The sequence below is a fragment of the Lynx canadensis genome, chromosome D3 (assembly GCF_007474595.2).
Source record: "Lynx canadensis isolate LIC74 chromosome D3, mLynCan4.pri.v2, whole genome shotgun sequence".
Taxonomy (NCBI): domain Eukaryota; kingdom Metazoa; phylum Chordata; class Mammalia; order Carnivora; family Felidae; genus Lynx; species Lynx canadensis.
Window position 1 is genome coordinate 47,773,378 of NC_044314.2, and position 26,692 is coordinate 47,800,069.

Here is a 26,692-nt window from a genome sequence, read left to right on the forward strand (position 1 = left end):
TGTTTTCTGCATGGGGTTACCTCATCTGAGACTTTCCAAATGGGACCAATGAGCTAATCCCAGAAATAGTCATTTTAAACAAATATTTTCCAATTCTATGTGGAGAGTAACTCAACTAAGGTCTACAGCCGGGTAATGGGATTTATCCCAACTTTTCTGCTTCCTATCTGTGAGACCCTGGGGAACCTGTTATACCTCCTAGAAGGGGTTTTCTACTGGGTAAAGTTAGAATAATTTGTACCTTAGAGGTGTATTGAGAGAGAAATAACATAATTTCTGTAAATTGTCTAAGAAGTCCCTGGTTTAGCATAATGCTCAATTTTATTATTAGCAGCAGTTAATTACACTAAAGAATCAGAGCACCTGCCTCTAATTAAGACTCATCAGGACAAACCAAATGTATATTTTCTTAAGACATTAATTATACATGTTACTGTCTTTGGATCTGTAATTTTCAGGGAAAGAATTAATATTTGTATTCTACAGAGGCAATATTTTCAAACCCTTAGTAAACATATTTACCACCATGACTTAGTATGCAAATAGGTATATTTGTGTGTTTAAAATTAAAACCAGGGGCGCCTTCGGTGGCTCAGTTGGTTAAGCGTCCAACTCTTGATTTCAGCTCAGATGAGGATCTCATGGTCCTGGGATGGAGCCCTGTGTCAGGCTGCACACTGGGTGTGGAGCCTGCTTGAGATTCTCTTTCTCTCTCTCTGCCCCTCCCCTGCTTGTGTGCACACATGCAGTCTCTCTCTCTCTCAAAAGAAAAATAGTAAAATTAAACCAGTTTCACAAAAGGAATATTCATCCTTACAATAAATGATACTTCCATTTATGTTAAATTAATGCTGATTCCAACTTATTAAATGCATTACATAATCTCTGGTGAATGAAACCCTCACTGTAGAATTAATACTACATCTGTCAAAGACTATGTGGTCAACAGAATTTGTATGCAAACTTCAGCTGTGGTTGAGCATTTTGGGACACCATGGAAAATACAGTTTTCTGTTCTCTTGCTTGAATCTGTCTGCTACCATCTTCTGTCTCACAAGTATCAGATTTAGTGGCAGTGTCATGAATTTGTTTAGGCTAGAGGTCTAGTTTATGTCTAAAGCAACCATTCTGCCTAAATGGAGAATATTCTTTTAAAAGATAGGACATAATGTTATGTTGGATCATACCTGTCATACTTTGAAAGATAAACTCTTATTTCTCTAGAAGAATGTTTTCACTTTTACTTTTTATGGTAGAACTATTTGTATAAATAAACGTTCTCTACTAAATTTATAAGAGGCTAACATTCCTAGAGGGACATTTACTAATGTGGATTGAAGGAATTATCTAGCATTTGGAAATCTTGTAAGCACTGTCATAGGATCCCCTCTCATAGACGATAGAAACAATCGAAAGGTGTAACAGTTGGCTAACAATAAACATTTAAAGTACAGTATATCGTAAAAATAAAGTACAGTGAATCTTTTTTAAACAGCTTATTTATTTATTTTGAGAAACTACAAGCTGGGGAGGGGCAGAGACATCAGGTGAGAGAGAGAGAGAGAGAGAGAATATGCCAAGCAGGCTTCATGCTAGGAGCATGGTGCCCATTGTGGGGTTCGATCCCACGAACCGTGATATCATGACCTGAGCCAAAATCAAGAGTTGGACACCTAACCGACTGAGCTACCCAGGCGCCCCAAGTGCAGTGTATCTTGAGAGAAACAAATATCATCATTAGAGTAAGTTTTTAAAAGTAATTTTTGTTATTGACCCCTCCAATATCTGCCTCCTTCCACCCTCCAAAAGAAAATAGTTCAAAACTTAGAAAATGTAATATCCATAGTGTTTTTGTACTGAAGTTCAAAACAAAGTCATTTTTAAAAATCCTGCAGTGCATTTCTGTGATTATTTTTTCTTTTTCAGATTGTTAAAAGTTTATTTTTGAGAGCGCATGTGAGCAAGAGAGGGGCAGAGAGAGAGAGGTGGGGGAGAGAGAATCCCAAGCAGGCTCCTCACTGTCAGTGCAGAGCAGAGAGCAGTCAGTGCAGAGCCAATACTAGGCTTAAACCCACAAACCATAAGATCATGACCTGAGCCGAAATCAAGAGTTGGACGCTTAATGGACTGAGCCATCCAGGCACACCCTACATTTCTATGATTCTGTTACACTGAACAAACACTTGAGGGGCACCTGGCTGGTTGGGTCAGTGGAACGTGCAACTCTTGACCTCGGGGTTATGAGCTCAAGCTCCATGTTGGGTACAAAGATTACTTAAAAATAAAAATCTTTAAAGAAAAAATAAGTACATGACTTTTATGAACTCATGATGTTGAGTGTAGAGATTACTTAAAAAAATAAAATCTTAAGAAAATACTCAAACACTTCTCTTCCTTTCGATGTGGGCAAATCTCCATTGCAAAAGCCATATACATTTCTTTCAGCCAGCTCTTCCCCGTAACTCCACATTCCCAGCTTCTCAACTCTATAATAAGTCTTAAAAGTAGCGGAGGATATTTGGTATGGAACCATAGCTTTTTATAATGTCTCCGTTGACTTGAGAGCATGCCAGAGCAGAGTGGAGAGTGTGAGTGTCCTGCAGGTGAAAACCTCACGAGTCTACACTGAACTGGGGTCCAGTCCCAACTTTTTAAAAACTTCGTGCCCCTTGTGATGGTTTGGTTTTATTGTATAGTATCATTGTTCAAAATACATGGCTTTGGGGCAACTCGCTGGCTCAGTTGGTAGAGCATGAGACTCATGATCTTGGGGTGTGAGTTTGAGCCCCATACTGGGTATAGAGATTACTAAAAAATGAAAAAAAACCCCAAAACATAAATACATAGCTTTTATGAACTCATGATGGATGCTTATCTGCCAGGTGTGGTCTAGGTATAATTTGTCTTGATCAGGAAGGAAAGTCCGAGATCTTCTCCTGACATTGGCCATACTGGACCTCAGTGCCCTGCTGTGCCGTCTCCAGCCAGCTCACTTTGACCCTGTCTTCCATTTCCACATATGTATGCATTTTGCTTTGCTGCTTCTAAGAGAGTATGGATGGAACTGGAGGATATTATGCTAAGTGAAATAAGTCAGAGAAAGACAGATATCCTATGTTTTCATTCATATGTGGAACTTGAGAAACTTAACAGAAGACCATGGGGGAAGGGAAGGGGGAAAAATAGGAATAGAAAGGGAGGGAGGCAAACCATAAGAGACTCTGAAATACAGAGAACAAACTGAAGGGGGGTGGGGTAAGAGGGGAAAATGGGTGATGGGCATTGAGGAAGGCACTTGTCAGGATGAGCACTGGGTGTCGTATGTAAGCGATGAACCATGGGAATCTACCCCCAAAACCAAGAGCACACTGTATACACTGTATGTTAGTCAACTTGACAGTAAATTATATTTAAAAAATAAAAAGAATATGGAGACTTAGATTTCCAAAACTAATGACATCTTCCTTTGTCCTTCCAATCTGTTTTGGACAGGATTATGTTACTAAATGTTGGATTATACTACATGAAATGAATACTTTACATAACTGATATTCATCTCTAAAACTCTGCTGTGATTGAAGCTTTTACAAAACAGATTCCCAGCTCAGAGCTAATACTGATACTGGTTAGTGGTTTGAAACCTTTCTTCCTTATTTCCTTACTCCCATTGTCCTTTTGTTGAAGGGCTCTGATCTCATAATCCCATTGTCCTGCACTTCCCGTTTTTCTTTCTCCTCTTCTCTCTCATCCCTTCAGCGTTTCTCAGCGGGACTCACCCAGAGGTTAGGTCCTGGGTGTTCATGCCTAGTGACTTTCAAAACCAGGGCCAGCACCAGGGTGAGGCCCAGAATTTGAGTAGGCAACTGTGCCCAGGGCTTTGCAGGTGCTAACCCTGTGTTCACTAAATATCTTGAAGTCATAGAATATTAGTGTTGGATTGTTATCAGAAATGAGAAAGGTCTGATACATTATAAATATATATGACCTTTTAAAATGAAAATGTGATATTACTGTTAATGATGTCCAGTGGAACCAAATACCATAGAGATTTCAATACAAGAGCAAGCTGTTACTTTAAGAGTTGAAAAGTTTACAGTTCCATTTGCTCCTTTGATTCATTCTTCTTCTCCATATTTCCTACACTTTTTATCTTTTAAGGTCTTTTACTGATTATCACACTTTGCTATCACAAAAATACTTATAAAAATAAAAATCAGACAGTGTATATCCTGTGACCTTAAGACTTTAAGTTTCTTTGCGTCTTGTTATTCTTACAAGTATTAGTATGTGAGTTATCAAAATAACAAGCATTACAAAATTTATGAAAATATTAACATAAAGGGTGAAATGTTCATGAAATGGATTTTTTCTGCTGGGTTTAGAGATGTGAGAATGTCACCTATCTATTGCTAGAATGTGATGGACTTTTCAATAACAGTTATGTAATTTCTTAATAGATTCTGGGATTAAAAAACCTTGCTCATATTAGTAGACAGATGGGAGTAGGGATGTGGTGGGGTTTTTGAATCTCGCAATACCGTTCAGTTCTTCAACCCTTTGCCAACTGCGTGCCACAAGTTCAGGTAACAATGTATTATCAAAAACATTTTTAAAAAGGAGGTTAGAGTGGGAGAGAGCCAAAGCATAAGAGACTCTTAAAAACTGAGAACAAACTGAGGGCGATGGGGGTGGGAGGGAGGGGAGGGTGGGTGATGGGTATTGAGGAGGTCACCTTTTGGGATGAACACTGGGTGTTGTATGGAAACCAATTTGACAATAAACTTCATATATTGAAAAAAAAATTTTTTTTATGATCCATAAGTTGACAGCTCAATTAGGACTTTCTTCAGTGTTACTGTGAACAAATTTGGAGAAGTCTAACTCGTAGAAGGTCTTCTGAGCCTCCATTGGAGTCATAGGTGCCTTGGTCTCTGGGAAATGTAGCCAGAGAAGCTTTGCCAGGGCTCTCAACTCTTGGTGCACACGTAGCTCTGTCCTCTTACTCACATGTACATTGCAGTAGTGAGACGGGGATGAGAAAATTGAAATATTTTTCGCTGAAACACACCTGTATCAGTATAATAATTTTTGATAAAATGCTTTTATCTTACCGTGAGCTTTACAGTTTTTCCCTCAAAACCACAGATCTAGCTCATTCACTTGATGCAGGGTGCCTGCACACAGCCGTAGAGCCGGTCCATACTCGGACACATCCCAGGTCAACTGGATGTCCTGCCAGGAGTGATGGTATTTTGGGGTTCAGATAAACATGTTAGTATATGTCACTGTGACATCTGTCCCATTCTTGAATTCTAAATCTAAGATTGATACAGACTGAGGTAAGATTTGGAGCTTTGCCAAAGCTGGTACATGATAGATACTGACTTGAGAGATGGGGAACAGAAACAGCAAAGTAGTTAAACAAAACCTAGCATCTTTACCACCTTCCTTTCCAGTCTTCTGAAATCAGAATACCCTGGTATGGGAGAAATGGCCAGAAGAGACCTTTTCTGATGTCAGGTCTTTCCCTTAACTGAAACAGGGAAAGTCATGGGGCCCTCATGCAGGTTATGGCGCCTCAGTTAAAGGGGCCTCACTGATACCAGTACTGTACTTCTACACCTCCCTTCGTTTGGTACCCTAACGAGTTTTACATTTCAGAGTGAGAATACTATACAGTGATTGAGGATGGTGTGAGGTGTCCCCCCACCCCACCCCCGTCACAGAAGAGTAGTTGAGGGCAAGTGGGAGAAGAGAAAGCATGACCTCCAATGCAGGTGTCTGCTCAGACCTTCCCATAATTAGGTAAGAGTGCCTGTGGAGGCTGAGCCTCTGGAAATTGGTTCCCTTAAAGCAGCCCCGCCCACGTAGCTACTAGCCAGTCTTTGTGCACCTTGAGTGAATACAGGGTGAAGACTGAGATCCATCCAGGCGTCAGCCAGTACATCTGTTGTCCTTCCACGTTCCTGTCGTGGTTGTCCAGACTTCGGTTAAATGCCTCCCAACTCTGAAAATACTCCGCTACTAGACAGGAAGAATAGGAAAAGAATATCTTTTTGTTCATCTTTTTCCTTGTAGCTTGTCTTCTGTTTTTCTTTCTGTTTTTTACCGTTGGTTTGCACCAAGCTGAGCACAGTGTGGTTCAGTTCACACACAAACACATACCCCTTTCCTGCTCCACAGTTCCTTCATTTCCAAGTGTGTTATCTCCCACTCATTCCCCTGTTGTGTTCCCCTTGGGCAGGTCTGTGAGAGCTGAGGAACAGTGGTGTGACCAACAGCAGAAGGCATAAGGGCGGGAGGCCTTTTTTAAACTGCTCATCCAGATGGTCCCAGGAGTCTTTTGAGTTCTTCGTGCGGCTGCTTTGGGCACAATCAGTGGTATTCGGATAGCAAGAACCTCTCATGCAAGATAAACTAGTAGATAGATGGTAGACATCTTATGGAGGGAGGGGGCTGAGTAGCTGAAGATGTGAAAGAGACCTTTGACCCTCCAAAGCCCTTAAATGTAAGCGGGATGAATGTTTACATCCTTGGTAGCTGTGGGAGGTGGGGCGGTGGGGGGGGGGGGTGAGGAAGGAGCCAGTGCCAACTTCATCTTGCAGAAGGGACATCCAACAAGCAGAACCAAGGCTGCTTCTAGCACTTGCCCAACACTGGGGAGCCTGGAAACCCATTTAGTGCTTGGGTCCCACTCCTGGGTGAGGACTCTGCCTGCATGCTGGCTGCCTGGGCAAACGAGCAGACGAATTTAGCCAGAGACCTAAGTTGAGTTTCTCTCTGTAACCCAGGTCTTAAATATTTGCACAATTGGGTATTACAGTGTTAGAGTTTACAGCTATAAAATATTTTCCATTTTAGCTGGGATCAAACTTGGCCTTGCCTTCAGGTTGTTTATATAGTGCTCCAAAGATGAAGCAAACAGCCTTTTCTCTCTCTCTCTCTCTCTCTCTCTCTCTCTCTCTCTATCTTTTTCTGTTTTTCTTTTTCTCAGTTTGTCAGGAGATGAGAAATTGCAATTAAGAGTTTCTTCAGTTTCATCATTGGTTGCTATTAATTTGCATGGATAAATTTAAACTGTGTTTTTAGCTGGGTCACAGGGTGGAACTGCCTGGCATAAATATTTAATTTTTCAGCCGACTGATGCTCCCGGTGATCAGAGTAGCCTAGTTCATGTTTCTTCCTGAAACTTGACCCTCATAATGTGTGTTGTATCTTTTCCTATTATTGGAATCTGCACAGTACTAATTAGTATACGGTATCTAGAGAGTCCACTACCAAACTTTATTATATGGGAAGTAAAAGTGAGGTCACTGTAAAATTCCAAAACGGAATGAAATAGGGTTTCTGTCACTTGAGTTTTCATTACATACCTAGGGAACTGTAGATTTTAACAATTAAAAATTACTGTAATATTATTTTAAAATAATTTCACTAATAGAGGCAATAAAATTAAGTCTATTGCTGTATTTTAAGAGTATAAATACTACTCTTCTCATTCTCAGGGTGAGGCTGTTGTTATGGTGGACTGGATTTATGTATATATGTTCTCCGGGATCTTTTCTTTCCTTTGTATTCCCTCTCTGATATTTGGCCCAGATGTGTGCCTTTTCATTTCTCTGAATGCTTACGTTCTGGGCTAACTAAAAGAAGTAAGAAAGAGTTTAAATTGTTCTAGATTACAACATTGGATTTAAAGAAGCTTATTTAGATTAGGAGCTTTTCAAATGATTGGAAATAATCTACCCATTGAATTCATGATAAAACCATGTCCTTTGTGCAGTGGTCTCAGAGTTTACACTACGCCCACTTTCACTGACTAACTCCTATAAAGTCTAGCCAACCAGTGTGAGAGGCCAGTGGCTAGTAGACCCTGGATGGTCCTGTCCTTGCCTGTATATTTTCCTCGGGGGGGTGGGGGGGTGGGGGCTATATGTGAAGAGGTGCAGCATACCCAGCATTGCTTTAAAGATGAAAGATTAAGCCCCTAGGACACGATTCTCATCTGATCCTCTGTAATTAGGGACAAGCTAAAATGACCTCACCTCTAGCACATATCCTGTTCCCTCAGGGAATATTTTGTAGTCCTTTTAGTACCTTTTGGGGGGAAAAATCCAGAATCAAGCTTTGAAGTAAAGTTCTTCATTGCTGTAATGAGTACATCTCATCCTGATGTTGTACACAACGAAGTGAAATGTAGAGATGAAGAATGGCACGGTGTGGGTCACATACTAGTCAAGGACATGACTCAAGTCGTCCCCTCCGTGAATTCCTGTCTTGGTGATTGGATGGAGCAGCCAGCCGGCCAGCAGAGAGAACCTTACCAGGGGGACCGCAGCCATCCCGTCCTGGCTGGGGCTCCAGGGGGAGCAGGGGTCCTTTCCTTCAGTCCCTCACCCTTTAAAGTCAGAGCGCGGAAGCCATGCTGCTTTCTCAATAGCTTTTCTACAGCCCAGGCGACCAGGTGAAGTATCCCAGCCTCTGAGGCTCTCTTGCCTCTCTGCATCTGGGAGGACTTGGCACTCTTGCATGCATTCTTAATGGTAATAGCTCACATTTATTGCTCACTTCATGTCTGCCTGGTGCTCTTCTAAGTGCCATAGATGAATTAACCTGATCTTTACAAGCCCTGTGACGTATGCAATGAAATCCCCATCTGAGGAGAGGTGAGGGACTTACTTGTGGTGACGCAAGTATTAGGTAGCAAGGGGCCTTCAATCTCAGACCCCATTCCTTTTTGTTTTTCTAATTGTGGTAGAATTCACAGCATAAACTGTACCATCTTCACGATTTGTAAGCATGCAGTTCGGTGGCATCAGTACATTCGCCATGTGCAGCCATCACCACCGTCCACCCAGCCTCTTCGTCCTGCAGAACTGACTGTACCCATTAAACAGTAACTCCCAGGCCCCTGTCCCAGCTAGCTACCATGCTGCTTTCTGTTCAGAACTCACTCTCTTAGCCACCTCACTGTCCCTGGAGCTTTGGCCTGGACCAACCTGAGCATGTTCTGTCGCTGTTCTTTTTCCCTTATGCTTAGACTTCGCTTTTCTCTCGTACATTTTATGATTAGCATAATGTCCATGCATGTGTTCTAAGGCGATCCAGTGTCTGTGGTGCAAGGTTGTTAGCTTTCTTTGGCCAGGCTTGAAAGTATTAGATTTTAAGATAAATCTCTTGTTTTACTCCTGATTAAAAGAGCAATACATGTTCACATTAGGAAACAGAAAATATGGAAAAGCATAAATAAGGTTGTCAAGATTACCTGCACTACCAACTCATAGAGACAACAGCTGTTAATTTTTTGGTGCTATGACCTCCTAGTATTTGTTGCTATGTCTATAAAACATCTCTTTAAACATGTGGCTTTGTAACCTAACAACATTTTGCCACATAAACTATTGTGTATCATTAAAAAGAGGGTTTGAGGGGCACCTGGGTGGCTCAGTTGGTTGAGCGTCCGACTTCAGCTCAGGTCACGATCTCGCGGTCTGTGAGTTCGAGCCCCGTGTTGGGCTCTGGGCTGATGGTTCAGAGCCTGGAGCCTGCTTCCGATTCTGTGTCTCCCTCTCTCTCTGACCCTCCCCTGTTCATGCTCTGTCTCTCTCTGTCTCAAAAATAAATAAAACGTTGGGGCGCCTGGGTGGCGCAGTCGGTTAAGCGTCCGACTTCAGCCAGGTCACGATCTCGCAGTCCGTGAGTTCGAGCCCCGCGTCAGGCTCTGGGCTGATGGCTCAGAGCCTGGAGCCTGCTTCCGATTCTGTGTCTCCCTCTCTCTCTGACCCTCCCCTGTTCATGCTCTGTCTCTCTCTGTCTCAAAAATAAATAAAACGTTGGGGCGCCTGGGTGGCGCAGTCGGTTAAGCGTCCGACTTCAGCCAGGTCACGATCTCGCAGTCCGTGAGTTCGAGCCCCGCGTCAGGCTCTGGGCTGATGGCTCAGAGCCTGGAGCCTGCTTCCGATTCTGTGTCTCCCTCTCTCTCTGACCCTCCCCTGTTCATGCTCTGTCTCTCTCTGTCTCAAAAATAAATAAAACGTTGGGGCGCCTGGGTGGCGCAGTCGGTTAAGCGTCCGACTTCAGCCAGGTCACGATCTCGCGGTCCGTGAGTTCGAGCCCCGCGTCAGGCTCTGGGCTGATGGCTCAGAGCCTGGAGCCTGTTTCCGATTCTGTGTCTCCCTCTCTCTCTGCCCCTCCCCCGTTCATGCTCTGTCTCTCTCTGTCCCAAAAATAAATAAAACGTTGGAAAAAAAAAATTTTAATAAAATAAATAAATAAATAAAACGTTAAAAAATTAAAAAAAAAAAAAGAGGGTTTGCCGTCAAGAAGCTTGTATTCCAGTAGAAGGGTCAGCAAAGTCTAGCGTATTGTGATAAATGCCTGCGTAGGCATAAAGTCCGCAGGCATTGGGACTGCAGAGGAGCATGGAGGGTAGGGGCACCTGCAGTGTACTCTTCTCTCTCTGGGGTGATGAGGACACAGGCAGAGTATAAGATTTTATCCCTCCCTTCAAGAACCGTATTACTGTAGAGATAGCGAGATGAGCTGACATAACAGTATGCAATCCAATACACGACCAAGAGCTAAATTGTGAGATATAGATTCTGGTATGCCGGGTGTTGGAGGAAGTGAGAAATCAATGAGAACTAGAACAGCTGAGAAGGAGAGACTTGAGCTGACCCTTCAAATATGGGTAGGATCTGTAAGAGGTAAGGGAAGAGAGCAGGGCATCCTTGGTCAGGACTGGCCCTACCAAGTCTTTTAACTCAGTGCCTAAAATAGTGCCTGGCATCTAGTAGATGGTAAATTAATTTTTTTCAGAAGATATTTTGAAAAATTATTTCTAATGTATATTCTGTACTGCACATTGGCTGTAGAAGGGATGGGGTTTTTTGATATATAGTTGACAACATTATAAGACATTTAAAGTATATATAAGATGACTGCATATGTTGTGCACTGTGAAAGAATTCCCCCTTGAGTTATTTAACACATCAGTCACCTCACATACAGACATCTCATCTTACATTGTGTGTGAGAACATTTAAATTCTACTCCCTTAGCAAATTTCACTTATGGAAAACAGTGTTATCAACTATAGTCACCATGTTATACATTAGATCTTTCTATCTTACTCATCTTACAACTAAAAGTTTGTACTCTTTTAACAGTCTCTCCCATATTCACCACCTGCAGCCTCTGGCAACCACCTCCCTACTATGTTTCTATGAGTTTGTTCTTTATTGTGTTGTTGTTGTTGATTGTTTCCACATGTAGGTGATACTATGGAATACTTGTCTTTCTCTGTCCAGCTTATTTCACTTAGCATAAGGCCCTCCAGTTTCATCCGTGTTGTCACAAATGGCAGGATTTTCTTCTTTTGTATGGCCAAATAATACTCCTGGGTGTGTATGTCATTTTCTTGACCCAATGATCACATTTTCTTGATTCACTTATCTGTTGATGGACACTTAGGTTGTTTCCATACTGACTATTCTAAATAATGCTCTAATGAACATGGGGTGCACATGTTTTTTCAAGTTAGTGTTTTCAAAATAAGCCAGTGAAGAAATGGGCAGAAAACATGAATAGACACTTCTCTAAAGAAGACATCCAGATGGCCAACAGGCACATGAAAAGATGCTCAACATCACTCCTCATCAGGGAAATACAAATCAAAACCACACTGAGATACCTCCTCACGCCAGTCAGAGTGGCTAAAATGAACAAATCAGGAGACTATAGATGCTGGAGAGGATGTGGAGAAACGGAAACCCTCTTGCACTGTTGATGGGAATGCAAACTGGTGCAGCCACTCTGGAAAACAGCGTGGAGGTTCCTCAAAAAATTAAAAATAGATCTACCCTATGACCCAGCAATAGCACTGCTAGGAATTTACCCAAGGGATACAGGAGTGCTGATGCATAGGGGCACTTGTACCCCAATGTTTATAGCAGCACTTTCAACAATAGCTATAGAAATTATGGGAAGAGCCTAAATGTCCATCAACTGACGAAAGAAGATGTGGTTTATATATACAATGGAATACTACTAGGCAATGAAAAAATGAAATCTGGCCATTTGTAGCAACGTGGTTGGAACTGGAGAGTGTTATGCTAAGTGAAATAAGTCAGGCAGAGAAAGACAGATATCATATGTTTTCACTCATATGTGGATCCTGAGAAACTCAACAGAAGACCGGGGGGGAGGGGAAGGGGGGATAAAAAGTTACAGAGAGGGAAGGAGGCAAACCATAAGAGACTCTTAAATACTGAGAACAAACTGAGGGTTGATGGGTAGTGGAGGGGAGGGGAAAGTGGGTGATGGGCATTGAGGAGGGCACCTGTTGGGATGAGCGCTGGGTGTTGTATGGAAACCAATTTGACAATAAATTTCATAAAAAAAAAAGTTAGTCTTTTCATTTCTTTGGGTAAATATCCAGAAGTGGAACTGCTGAATCATAGGGCAGGTCTGTTTTTAATTTCTTAAGAAATGTCCATTGTGCTTTGCACAGTGTCTGTACCACTTTACATCCCCCCCAGTGGTGTATAAGAGCTCCCTTTTCTCCACATTATTGCCAGCCATTCATCTCTTTCATATAAAAGCCATCCTAACAGGTGGGAGGTGATAATCTCATTGTAGTTTTGATTGGCATTTCCCTGATGATTAGTGGTATTGGGCACCTTTACCTATTGGCCATTTGGATGTCGTCTTTGAAAAAAGTCTACTTATTTCCTGTGCCCATTTTTTAATCTTTTTTGTTTCTATTAAGTTGTAAGAGTTTTTTTAATATGTATCTTGGATCTTACCCTCTTATCAGATACGTGATTTGCAAATATTTTCTCCCATCCTATAGGTTGCTATTTTCATTTTGTTGATGGTTTTCTTTGCTGTGGAGGTTTTCCGTTTGATATGGTCCCAGATGTTTGTTTTTGCCTGTTACTTTTGCTTTTGATGTCAGATTAAAAAAAAAAAAAATCATTACAAGACCTATGATGATCTTACCCCTTGTGTTTTCATCTAGGGGTTATATGGTTACAGTTCTTACATTTAAATCTTTAATCTGTATTGAGTTGATTATTGTGAATGGTGTAAGATAGTGGTCTAGCATCATTCTTTTGCATATGGCTGTCCAGTTTTCCTAGCAACATCTATTGAGGAAACTGTCCTTTCCCCCCATTGTATATTCTTGGCTCCTTTGTCAGAAATTAACCAGATATGTGTGGGTTTATTTCTGGGCTCTTTGTTCCATTTACCTGTGTGGCCAGGTTTGTGCCACTACCATACTGTGTCAATTACTATAGCTTTGTGATACTGTTTGAAATCAGGAAGCGTGATGTTAGCTGTGGGCTTGTCATATATGGACTTTATTAGGTTGAGGTATGTTCCCACTTTACCCACTTTGTTAAGAGCTTTATCATGGAAGGATGGTGAATTTTGTCACATGTATTTTTTTTGCATCTAATGAGGTGATCATACGATTTTAATCATTCATTTTGTTAATGTGGTATATCACATTTGTTGATTTGTGGTGTTGAACCATCCTGTATCCTTAGAGTGTATCCACTTGATCAAGTGTATACACTTGATCATGGTGTATATGATCCTTTTAAGGTACTTTTGAATTTGGTCTGCTAATACTTTGTTTGAGGTACTTTGCATCCGTGCTCATCAGATGCACATTCATTGTAGTGTCCTTGCCTGGTTTCAGGATCAGGTTAATGCTAACTTCACAAAATGTATTTGGAAGTGTTCCCTCTACTATTTTTTGAAGGAGTCAGAGAAGTACATTCTGGCAGAATTTACCAGTGAAGCCATGTGATCCTGGACTTTTGTTTGTTGGCAGACTTTTGATTACTGTTTCAGTCTCCTTATTGATAATTTGTCCAGATTTTCTCCTTTTTCATGATTTCACTCTGTAGGGTATGTATTTCTAGGAATTCATTTCTTCTAAGATTTCCAATTTGTTAGTATGTAATTGCTCGTAATAGTTTATGAGCCTTTGCATTTTTTCCATGTATTTTTTTAATTGAACTGTAGTTGATACACAATGTTACACTGGTTTCAGGTGTACAGCGTGGTGATTCAACGAGTCTACACATTATGCTGTGCTCACCACAAGTGTAGCTACCACCTCTCACCACACATTACATATGTTACATTGCTTACCTTCCCTGTGCTGTACCTTTTTCCCCATGACTTATTTATTTCATAATTGGAAGCCTCTGTCTCCCACTCTCCTTCACCCATTTTGCCCATATGATCCCCTGTATTTTTATGGTATCAATTATGTCTTTCCTTTTATTTATTATTTTATTTGAATTCTTTTTTCTGTTGGCTTTTTAGTCTCTATTTCATTTATTTCCCTTCTGATCTTTGTTACATCCTTTTTTCTAGTACCTTTGGCCTTAGTTTGTTCTTTTTCTATCTCCTTTAGGTGTAAGGTTAGATTGTTTATTTGAGATTTTTCTTGCTGCTTGAGGTAGTCCTCTATTGCTGTAAACCTCCCTCCTAGAATTGCTTTTGCTGCATCCCATCAGCTTTGGCATGTTGTATTAACATTTTCATTTGTCTCAAGATATTTCTTGATTTTCCCTTTGAATTTGGTTCTTTGACTGATTGGTTATTCAGTAGTATGTTTTAAATCTCACATAGTTGTGAATTTATGTGGTTTTTTTGTTACAATTAATTTTTTTCTTCTTCTTAAAGTTTTACTTGTTTAAGTAGTCTCTACAGCCCAAGTGGGGCTCAAACCCTTGACCCCTAGATTGAAGTGCATGCTCTTCCAACTGAGCCGGCCAGGCACCCCTCTTGCAATTCATTTCTAATTTCATACTCTTTTGGCTCAAAAAGTTGCTTGATATCAATTGAATCTTCTTAAATTTATTAAGACTTGTTTGTGCCTAATGTATAATCTGTCCTGGAGAATGTTTTGTGGGCATTTGAGAAGAGTATGTATTTTGCTGCTGTTCAGTGGAATGTTCTATAGATGTCTGTGGGGTCTGTCTGGCCTAACATATCATTTAAGTCCATTGTTTCTTTTTTGATCATCTGTCTAGGTGATCTGTCCATTGCACGTAGAGTATTGAAATCCCCTACGTCTAACGTATTGCTGTGTAATTACATAGCAGTATATCCCAAATAGTTGATGGTGCTTTGTTTCTGGGTAAAGGAGCATTTTCATTTTTACTTCAAGAGTTATGTATTCCTCTGTGATTTTTTTTTTTAATGTTTACTTATTTTGAGAGAGAGAGAGAGAGAGAGAGCGTGCAAGTGGGGAAGGGGCAGAGAGAGGGAGACATAGAATCCAAAGCAGACTCCAGGCTCTGAGCTGTCAGCACAGAGCCCAACATGGGGCTTGAACTCATGAGCCATGAGATCATGACCTGAGCCGAAGTCAGTCGCCCAACTGACTGAGCCACCCAGGCACCCTTGTGTTTTGTTTTGTTTTGTTTTGTTTTGTTTTGTTTTGTTTCTTTAAAGAAAGAAAACAAAGAAGGTATTTTTAAATTTTTTTTTTTAACGTTTATTTATTTTTGAGACAGAGACAAAGCATGAACGGGGGAGGGTCAGAGAGAGGGAGACACAGAATCTGAAACAGGTTCCAGGCTCTGAGCTGTCAGCACAGAGCCCGGCGCGGGGCTCAAACTCACGGACCATGACCTGAGCCGAAGTCAGCCGCTTAACAGGCGCCCCAAGGAAGGTTTTGTTTTGTTTTTTTTTTAATGTTTATTTTTGAGACCGAGAGAGACAGAGCATGAACGGGGGAGGGTTAGAGAGAGGAAGACACAGAATCTGAAACAGGCTCCAGGCTCTGAGCTGTCAGCACAGAGCCCAATGCGGGGCTTGAACTCACGGACCGCAAGATCATGACCTGAGCTGAAGTCGGCCGCTTAACCGACTGAGCCACCCAGGCGCCCCAGAAAGGTATTTTTAAATAGAAGGAAGAGAGCTTGAGACATCTCATTGGAGATAAACATTGGTAGTCCCAGTTTTCTGACGTGGGCCCCATCAGTGAATTTCTGGACTTACTGAGATCTCCAAGTGTATATAGTGCAGTCTTCTTTTCTTTATCTCTTTCTGTGTTCGTATTCTTCCTTGTCTCCCCAGTGAGACAGCAATAGACTTACCACTTCTGTTAATTAGGTTGAGCTGTTACATGTCTGTCTGTTCTGCAATACTTTATGGTAATGAATGAGCTTAATGTTTCTAATGCTCTCTAGTTGTAGTCTTGTGAAAGTTATATTACTTTTAATTGTATGGATTAGTAAGAACGTGGATATTGAGGAGGGGAAAGTCAGCTAAGGCAGGTGGCATTCAACTTGGATGGCACCTTGGGAATGTTCACCTGGCCTGTAGCTTTAGTCAGTAAAATTTATGAAAGACCTGATTTCCAAAGGAAACATAACTAATGGTAGGTGAAGGGTTGGGAAGATCATCCGAATATCGTAGAGAATACCAAGATAAGTATGTTACGTAATGAATTTTTTAAAGACCTAACGATGCTGTTGTTTGCTGGCAGGATACGCTATACAGGGTTGAAACTTCAAGTCAGAGACCACCCCCCCCCCGCCCCGCCCAATCATTACATTATTTTTGGAAGTCTACTGTGATTGTGTCATTCTAGCAGACAGAATTTAAAGTCTATTCTGTAATGTGTACAATAGCCTTCTAGTACCTAGTCCACAAAGTAGAGTAGATTTGCACGCTCAGGAAACCTCAATGTTGTTCAAAAACAGCCTGAAATTTCTTTCAGCTTTGATCATTAGCTCACTATGAAGATTTTTGGTTTTGGGGGCCCCATCATCTTTGTATCCCATTTCCTAATTTTTTTTATGTTTGTTTATTTTGAGAGAGAGAGGGAGAGAACATGAGCAGGGGTGGGGTGCAGGGAGAGAGAATCCCAAGCAGGCTCTGTGCTCTCAGCGCAGAGCCTAATGCAGGGCTCAGTCTCCCTGTGAGATCATGACCTGAGCCAAAATCAAGCGTCAGATGCTTAACAGACTGAGCTGCCCAGACGCCCCCCATTTCCTAATTCTCATCTAAGGCAGATTTATTAATAGTTGTTATCTAATGCTCACCAGATCATGAGCTCCTTGAAGAGAAGGAGAATGTGTGGGGAGTGTTTATATTTCCTTCGAGGCCTAGAACAATATACTCCATATTGCCCTCTGGGAAAGATTTGTGAAAGTGAACTGATGCTAATTCAGTTTCATGGGCTGCAATTTTCCGTTACTTCCTTCCCAGGAGACATGTGAGGTAAAGATACCAGCAGGTAAGTTTGTCATATATATTGTCATGTGTATTGACATCACCATTTCCATTTTCTTGTTAAATAGGAACTATCCAAGATCACCATGCCAGTTATATTTAATGAGCCTTTGAGCTTCCTACAACGACTCACTGAATATATGGAACATACATACCTCATCCACAAGGCCAGTTCATTTTCTGATTCTGTGGAAAGGATGCAGGTACGTGTCAAACAAGCACTGAAAGGGTTTAAATCTCAGAGACTTCTCTGCCACCTCCACCCCCAAAGCATACACAAAATTCATGTTCAATCCAGCACGAGATTGGGAAATGTTATTAAAACTTAGAATATTTGGAGTGTCCTCTGTGTTCCTTCCCCTGCCGTCCTCTGGCCAGAGTGCCACCACAGTGGGAAGATGAGTGACAATTGGAAGAGAAGCAGAAGGTGGTCCATAACCAAATCGGATGTTGGTGAGCTGTTTCTGAGTCTTCATTTTAGAAAGTAATGTGTTGGGAGAAACAGCTCAACTTTTCTTCTTTCACACTTTCTTAGAGTATTTCCGAGAAGGAGTGAACACACACATACATACACAAATATGTATATTTATGCTTATGTGTGTAATTAACTTACACGCTATTCTAGATTAAAACAAAAGATAACAAGGAATTGCACTTTGTAATTTTGTTTTGGATAGAAGATGCTTACATGATGTGTACAGATGGATTAGTTACAGGCAGAGCAGAATAGACACATTGTTCTCTAGACAAAGCAATAGCATTCTAAACGGAATCTTTCTGTTCTTTCATTTATATAAATCAGCTTTTCCCAACCTCCTGGGACTTAATACCAATTTGTTTAGTTTTATCTCTTTTTCCCTATCCTCAAATTGTACTTTTAGAAATTTTAAGGGAATTAAAAGTAATTTGGGGTTTGAGAGTTTTTTAAAAGTTCTTGAGTGAATTTGTAGCACTCAGGGTGTTAGAAAAACCATAGCTCAGAATGACTATAGCAGGAGACTCAGTATTTTTCATTTTGAATACACACACTTGCATATTAAGTTGCTAGAGATATATTAAAAATCCAAAGTAATTAAACTCCTCAAAGTAATTTTGTAATTATTATCTTCAAGATTTCAGTTCCTTAAAGAATGGGGAGCAAGTGAGGCTGTTTTTAACTTCTAATGCTGTGTTCCACAGTGTGTAGCTGCATTTGCTGTATCTGCTGTTGCTTCTCAGTGGGAACGCACTGGAAAGCCTTTCAACCCACTTCTGGGAGAGACTTACGAATTAGTTCGGTAAAGATCTTTCCTTCACTCTTTGAGATGGGTAGTTGACTTTGCGTGATACATGTAGCTTTTTAGGTGAAGAGGAAAAAAACATATATATTTTTTTAACATTACCAACATTTGCATTCCTGGAGCAAGTTAACAATTTTGATGTTTGTTTCTCTTTTAGAGACTCTGTCAGAAATGTGGAAACATGCATAAAATGCACCATTATAAAAAGTAATTAAGGGATTTCAATATTTCTGATCATGTGGGATTAATTATTCTTTTCTCCTTACATAGATCATGTGATTAGAATTTTTTTAATACCCATATCAAATATAGTAACATAAATGTGTACTGTTGGCATAAAGGCAATGACACATCTATAGATGCACTTCTGTTTGCCTGTTTCTTGATCCACAATTAAGGAATTCATTTGGCTTTAGTTTTTCTGAATCTTCCCTTTTTGTACAAGTTTGGATACCATTATTTTTTTTAAATTTAATTTCTTTTTAATGTTCATTGGTTTTTGAGAGAGAGGATTGAGCCGGGGGAGGGGCAGAGAGAGAGGGAGACACAGATCTGAAGTGGGCACCAGGCTCTGAGCTATCAGCACAGAGCCCGACGTGGGGCTCGAATCCACAAACCACATGATCATGCCCCGAGCCGAAATTGGACGCTCAACTAACTGAGCCACCCATGCACCCCAATAGCATTTATTTTCTAAACGTTTGGAAGGGTGGGGACACATTAGATTCCTCTATCCTAGTATCAGTGGAAGAAGTTTAAATTTACATGGCTCATATTGGCAATTCATGCAGGTCACCCAAATTCATGTGTGTGTGTTCTTTAATATTTTCAAGTAGCTAGAATCTGCTGCTTTAATACTTTTACACTGCCTTTTGGCTGAAACGACAGTGATGTACACGTTACATGATAAGAGTTAATTACAGTGTTGCTTTTTTTTTTTTTCTTTTTAAATCTCAAGAGATGACCTTGGTTTCAGACTCATCTCGGAGCAGGTCAGCCATCACCCACCCATTAGTGCATTTCATGCTGAAGGATTAAACAACGATTTCATCTTTCATGGCTCAATCTACCCCAAACTGAAGTTCTGGGGCAAGAGTGTAGAAGCAGAACCCAAAGGAACCATCACTTTGGAGCTCCTTGAGTGAGTTGGAATCGAGCCATTAAACTCTTTTCATGTCTGTCTACACTTACCCACAGACCTGACGGTGTTGTTCTAAAGTTGGAGAAAAAGAAACAGCTTATAAACAGTGTAAATTATCCACTTTCTGTAAAAGAATTGAAAAGCAGGGCAAAAAGCATAAGAGACTGTTAAAAACTGAGAACAAACTGAGGGTTGATGGGGGGTGGGAGGGAGGGGAGGGTGGGTGATGGGTATTGAGGAGGGCACCTTTTGGGATAAGCACTGGGTGTTGTATGGAAACCAATTTGTCAATAAATTTCATATTAAAAAAAAAAAAAAAAAGAAAAGCAGGGCAATAGCTGTTGTTTTTCAATATAGGTATATATAAAAAGTTTAACTTAATGTTTGGATCTATTTTAAGATAGAATGGAATCAATTATTCCATGATAGTTCTTAAGGAAGATGCTTTCTGTACATCATGGTGATGTTTTCTTTATCCATCTTTCAAAATGAACAGATAAAGAAAATGTGGAATATATATATAACAGAATACTACTCAGCATTGTTGCCATTTGCAACAATGTGGATGGAACTAGACTGTATTATGCTAAGCGAAATAAGTCAGAGAAAGACAGGTGTCATATGATTTCACTCATATGTGGAATTTAAGAAACAAAACAGATAAACAGGGGAAAGGAAGGAAAAATACAATAAAAACACAGAGGGAGGTAAACCATAAGAGACTCTTAAATACAGAGAACAAACTGAGGGTTACTGAAGGAGAGGTGGGTGGGGGGATGGGTTAAATGGGTGACAGGCATAAAGGAGGGCACCTGTTGGGATGAGCACTGGGTGTCATGTGTAAGAGATGCATCACTGTTCTACTGAAACCAAGAGTACAGTGTATGTTAACTAACTTGAATTCAAATTAAAAAAAAAAATTAGTGTTCCAAAAAAAAATTCACTTTGAGAAATATGGAAATCATAATTGTGTGGTCTATCTTAGACATTAGGTAAATTTGAAAGTTCTCTTCTTTTGCAATAGAAAAAAAAAGATTAGCATGGAATATCTTTCCATTTATTTGTGTCTTCCCATTTCTTTCATTAATGTTTTGTAGTTTTCAATGTACAGGTCTTTAACTTCTTGGCTAAATTTATTCCTAGGTCTTTTATTCTTTTTGATTTAGTTATAAATGGGATTATTTTCTTAATTCCGTGCTCACATATTATAAGAATTAATACTGTTAATATATCCATACTACCCAAAGCAATCCACAGATTCCATGTAAATCCTATCAAAATTCCAGTGACATTTTTCACAGAAACAGAACAATTTTTCTAAGTGTATATTTATTTATTTTTGAGAGAAAGAGATCACAAGCTGGGGAGGGGCAGAGAGAGAGAGGGAGATGCAGAATCTGAAGCAGGCTCTAGACACCAGGCTGTCAGCACAGAGCCCAATGCAGGGCTTGAACCCACAAACCATGATATCATGACCTGAGCCGAAGTTGGACTCTCAACCAACTGAGCCACCCAGACGCCCCTAGAACAAACAGTTTTAGAATTGGTATGGAACCATAAAAGATCCAGAAGAGTCAAAGCAGTCTTGAGAAAGAAGAACAAAGCTGGAGGCATCACACTTCTTGATTTCAAACTATTTTACAAAGCTACGGTAATTAAAACAGTGTAGTATTGGCATAAAAACATAAAGATAAGACGGATGGAACAGAACAGCCCAGAAATAAATCTATGCCTATATATATGGCCGGTTTATGAAAAAGGCAAGAATATACAATGAGGAAAGGACAGTGTCTTCAGTAAATGATGTTGGGAAAGCTGGACAGCCACATGCAGAAGAATGAAACTGGACAGTTTCTTACACAAGTTAACTCAAAATGGATCAAAGACTTGAATATAAGTCTATAAACTCCCTAGAAGAAAACATAAGTGATGAGGTCCTTGACATCAGTCTTGCTGAAGACTTTTTCAATCTAACATCAAAAGAAAAAGCAAAAAAAAAAAAAAAAAAGTGGGACTACATCAAACAAAAAACTTCTGCACAGCAAAGGAAACCATCAACAAAATGAAAAAGCAACCTACAGAATGGAAGAAAGTATTAGCAAATCATATATATCTGATAAGGGGTTAACATCCAAAATATATAAAGAACTCCTACAACTCAATGGCAAAACAAACAATTTGATTTAAAAATGGGCAGAATGGACCTGAGTAGATATTTTTCCAAAGAACACACAGAGTTGGCCAACAGGTACATGAAAAAATGCTCTGCACCACTAATCATTAGGGAAATGCAAATCAAAACCATAGTGAGATACTGTTCCACACCTATTAGAATGACTAGTGTCAAAAAGACTAAAAATAACAAGTGTTGGTGAAGATGTGGGGAAAGGGGAACCCTTGTACACTGTTGGTGTGAATACAAACTTGTACAGCCATTCTGGAAAATAGTATGGAGATTCCTCAAATTAAAAACAGAACTACCACATTATCCAGCAATTCTCCTTCTGGATATTTACCAGAGAAAATGAAGTGCCTATATGGAAGTGTCCATCCATGGATTAATAAAATGTGGGGTGTATATGTGTGTATATACACCATATACAACACAGTGGAGTATCAGCCATAAAAATAAATGAAATCTTGCCATTTGCACAACATGGATGGACTTTGAGGGCATTATGCTAAGTGAAATAAGTCAAAGACAAATACTATATGAGCTCTGTTACATGTGGAAATAAGTAAATAAATAAAAATTTATAATAACAAAAAAAAAAAAAGCTCTGGGGTACCTGGGTAGCTCAGTCAGTTGAGTGTCTGACTCTTGATTTTGGCTCAGGTCATGATCTCACAGCGAGTGAGATCAAGCCCTGCGTCACACTCTGTGCTGACTTCAGAGTCTGCTTGGGATTCTCTCTGCCTCTCCCCAGAAAATGCTTGCATTCTCCCTCTCCCTCCCTCCCTCCCTCCCTCCTTTCCTCCCTCCCTCCCTCCCTCCCTCTGTCTCTCTCTCTCTCTCAAAAATAATAAAGAAACGTTAAAAAAAAAAAAAAACAAGCTCATACATACAGAAAGCAAATTGATGGCTACCAATGGTACAAAGTAGGAGATGAAAGAAATGGGTGAACTGTTTTTGTTTTTCACTTAAATAAATTGAATAAATTTTTAAAAGAAAAAAGTTAGATTTAAATTCAAAGGTGGTTCCTCTTTTAGTTAAAATGGAATGAGCACCCTATAGTCTATCTTTTCTACTGATTTTAACTGGTCAGAAGACATAAAGCAACTATCTTAGGACTCTGAAGAGTAAAGAATCACAGACTGGGGAGAGAAATAAGAACCTGAAGACCAATATGGCAGGTTCCTGGTTTTATTCACTCTACCCAACCACTGTCACCTGGCTTACAGTCAGAGCAGCTCAGACCTTAGAACCAGACAGTGGAGGCAGACAGAAACAGTTTCAGAAGAAGCCATCTGTTTCTGGTTAGAACAGCTAAAAAGAGGCCTTTGCAGGATGTAGAAAGGAGGGAAAATCCTTTTTAGTTTTCTCTCCCAGCCTTGCCCCAGAGCAAGCTCCAGGTCCCACAGCTACATTCCTGGAGTGGCAGCAGCAGCCACAGAAGTACCTAAATCTCGGGAAAGGTCCTCCTTGGCCAGAGGAACTGGATAAAGGCCAAACAGAGCGAGGAGAATCCCTGTTACTTTTTCTCTTCTTTTCTCTTTGCCCCAGAGGAAGACTCACTTGTGGGAAATGCAAGACAGAGCAGGAACGCTTTAAAACCCCAGCTTGCTAGGCAAAGGCCAGAGGAAAGACTCCTCTGGTATCTACAAGTATGGAGGGAGGAGGGAGATCAAGAAAGGGATCCCATTAAGCAGTGTATGAATTCCAGGCTCATCCTTAACACTTATGCATTGCAGTGACCCGAAGTGGCACACCAAAGGCCTTTAGATCTGAACTGCTGTGTGGATCAGTGCCCAGGTCCCCAACTGGCTATTGAGGGGAAATAATAGATCTGAATAGCACTACAAAGGCTACAAAATTAAACTGACACCACAATCAAAGGCAACAGAAACTGGGTTGGGACTTGTGACCTGAAATTATGTTAACAGTACAAACAAAAATCAGTATTCTCCGGAACATTTTAAGGGTGCCCAGAATCGCCTATTATTAAAATGTCTAGAATACAATTCCAAAATCATTCGACCTATAAGGAAACAGGAAAATCTCAGTAACTCATGATGGAAAAGACAAACAATAGGCTCTAGCCCCAAGATGAGTCAGGTATTGAAATTCGTATCAAATACTTTAGAGCAGCTTTCATAACTGTGCCCCATGAGATAAACATGAACATGCTAAAAATGAATAGGAAGACATTTTAGCAAAGAAATAGAAGTATGTCTGGAAATTTTAATACTGAAAGTTATAGTGACAAATGCAAAAACTGAGATAGGCTGAATGGAATGAAGCTGATAAAGTATGTCCAGGGTCTGTATGAACACTACACAGTATTGATGAAAACAAAGGATATTTGGGTAACAGAAGACAGACTGTTTCAATATATTTGGAAGCCTTGATATAGTTATGATGTCCATTCTCCCCTAATTGACCAATTAACAATATTAACAATCCAAATAATAAGTCCTAGGATGATTTTTTTGGTATAGAGAAGTTGACCAAAATTTGTATGGAAAGGCAAATAAAAAAAGAATAGTCAAAACAATTTTGAAAAGGAAGAACAATCGATGGCCTCCCATTTCCCAATTTTAAGACTTAACTCAAAATCAAGAGATCAAGAAACCGTGGTATTGGCAAGAGGGTAGAGATGTACATCATTGGAACAGGTCAGTTGAGAAATTGACTTATAGAAGTATGGTCAGTTGATTTGTAACAAAGGTGCAAACACAGTTCAGTGAAGGGTAGTCCTTTCTACAAATAGTGTAGAAACAATTTGACATGCGTATTTAAAAAATGAATCTCGGGGCGCCTGGGTGGCTCAGTCGGTTGAGTGTCCGACTTCGGCTCAGGTCATGATCTCGCGGTCTGTGAGTTCAAGCCCTACGTCCGGCTCTGTGCTGACAGCTCAGAGCTTGGAGCCTGCTTCAGATTCTGTGTTTCCCTCTCTCTGCCCCTCCCCCACTCATGCTCGCTCGCTCTCTCTCTCTCTCTCTCTCTCTCTCTCTGTCAAAAATAAACATTTAAAAAAAATGAATCTCAATTCCTATCTCCCCCCTTATCCAAAAATGAACTCAAAATCATAGATTAAAATGTACAACTGTAAAGCTTTTGGAAGAAAACAGAAAATCTTTATGGCTTTGGATTAGGCACTGACCTCTTACAGATACATACCAAAGCACAATCTAGAAAAGGCAAAATTGATAAATTAGATTTTTATCAAAATGAAAAACTTTTGCTTTGTGAAAGACACACTTCAGAAAATGAAGAAGAGAAGCTGTAGATGGGTAAACATTTGCAAATCATATATCCAACAAAGGACCTGTATCCAGGATATATAAAGAATTCTCAAAATTCAGCACTAAGACAATAGAGCAACTCCGTAAGAAATTGGGCAAACAACATGAACAGATACCTCACCAAAAGATATACATAAGTGGCAAACACATGAGAAGATCTCAATTGCCTTAGTCATTAGAGAAATAACAAAGTTATAATCACAGCGAGATACCACTATACATCTATTAGAATGGCTAAAATAAAAATTTTTTAAACAGATAATACCAGCTCCTAACAAGGATTTAGTATAACAAAGTATTGTTGGTGGGAATATAAAGCGGTAGTCACCCTGGAGAGCAGTGTGGCAGTTTCTTATAAAGTTAATGATAGGTTTACCGTACAACTCAGCAGTCCCCTCCTATGTATTTATCTAGAGGATGAAAATTTATGTTGTCGCAAAAACCTGCGCACAAATGTTTATAACAACGGTATTAATAACCATGAAAAACTGGACGTTCCTCAAAAAAATTAAAAATACAACTACTGTATGATCCAGTAATTGCACCACTGGATATTTACCAGAATACAAACACACGAATTGAAAGGGGTATATGTACCCCGTGTTTATTGTAGCATTCTGCACAATAGCCAGATTATGGAAGCAGCTCAAGTGTCCATCAGACGAATAGATGAAGAGATGTGTCCAAATTAATGTTATGCAGCCATAAAAAAGAATGAAATTTTGCCAATTGCAACGACATGGATGCATCTGGAGAGTATAATACTAAGCAAAATAAGCCAGTCAGAGGAAGACAGCTACCATATTATTTCACTCATATATGGAATTTAAAAAAAAACAAAACAAAGGAAGAAAAGAAACCAAACAATCAGACTCTTAACCATAGAGTACAAACTGATGGTTACCAGAGGGGTGGGGGGTGGGAGCATGGGGGAAACAGGGGAAGGGGATTAAGAGTACACTTATGATGAGCACTGAAGAATATATGGAAGTGTTGAATCACTATACTGTACACCTGAAACTAATATAACACTGCATGTTAACCACACTGGAATTAAACTTTTTTAAATAAATTTAAAAAATAACAATAATAATTGCTCAAAACTAAAAGCAACCCAAAGTCTTTCAGTGAGTGAATGGTTAAATGTGGCACATCCATACAGTGGAATACTTCTCAGAAATAACAAATTATTGATACATGGGATTTCAAATGCATCATAACAAATGAATCCCAAGAAGTTGCATAATATATCATGTCCTGTATATGGCATTTGGGGAAAGACAGTGGAGAACAGATGCACTGTATAAGGATGAGGGATGAATTAGGGATTCAGGAATTAGGTAGAGGGGAGACCTTGACGATACGAGGGACATGAGTGAATTTGGGAGGCTGTGACTGATCTATGTTCCGATTGTGGTGGTTACAAAGGTCTATCCATGCATTAAAGCTCCTAGAATAATATGCCAGCAAAAGTGACTTTTGCTGTTTGTAAATGAAAAATACATGTAAAAAACACAAATGTATGAAGACGTGAAAC

The 26,692-nt window shown here is 40.0% G+C and overlaps 1 protein-coding gene across 1 annotated transcript in view; it reads left to right on the forward strand.

Moving 5' to 3' along the window:
• The window catches only part of OSBPL1A (oxysterol binding protein like 1A), a 245,650-nt gene that overhangs the window by 206,858 nt on the left and 12,100 nt on the right, over nucleotides 1–26,692 (forward strand). Inside the window, 3 exon segments of the mRNA XM_030335766.2 lie at nucleotides 17,337–17,471; nucleotides 18,448–18,545; nucleotides 19,507–19,689. Of these exon segments, the coding sequence (XP_030191626.1) occupies nucleotides 17,337–17,471; nucleotides 18,448–18,545; nucleotides 19,507–19,689 (416 nt within the window).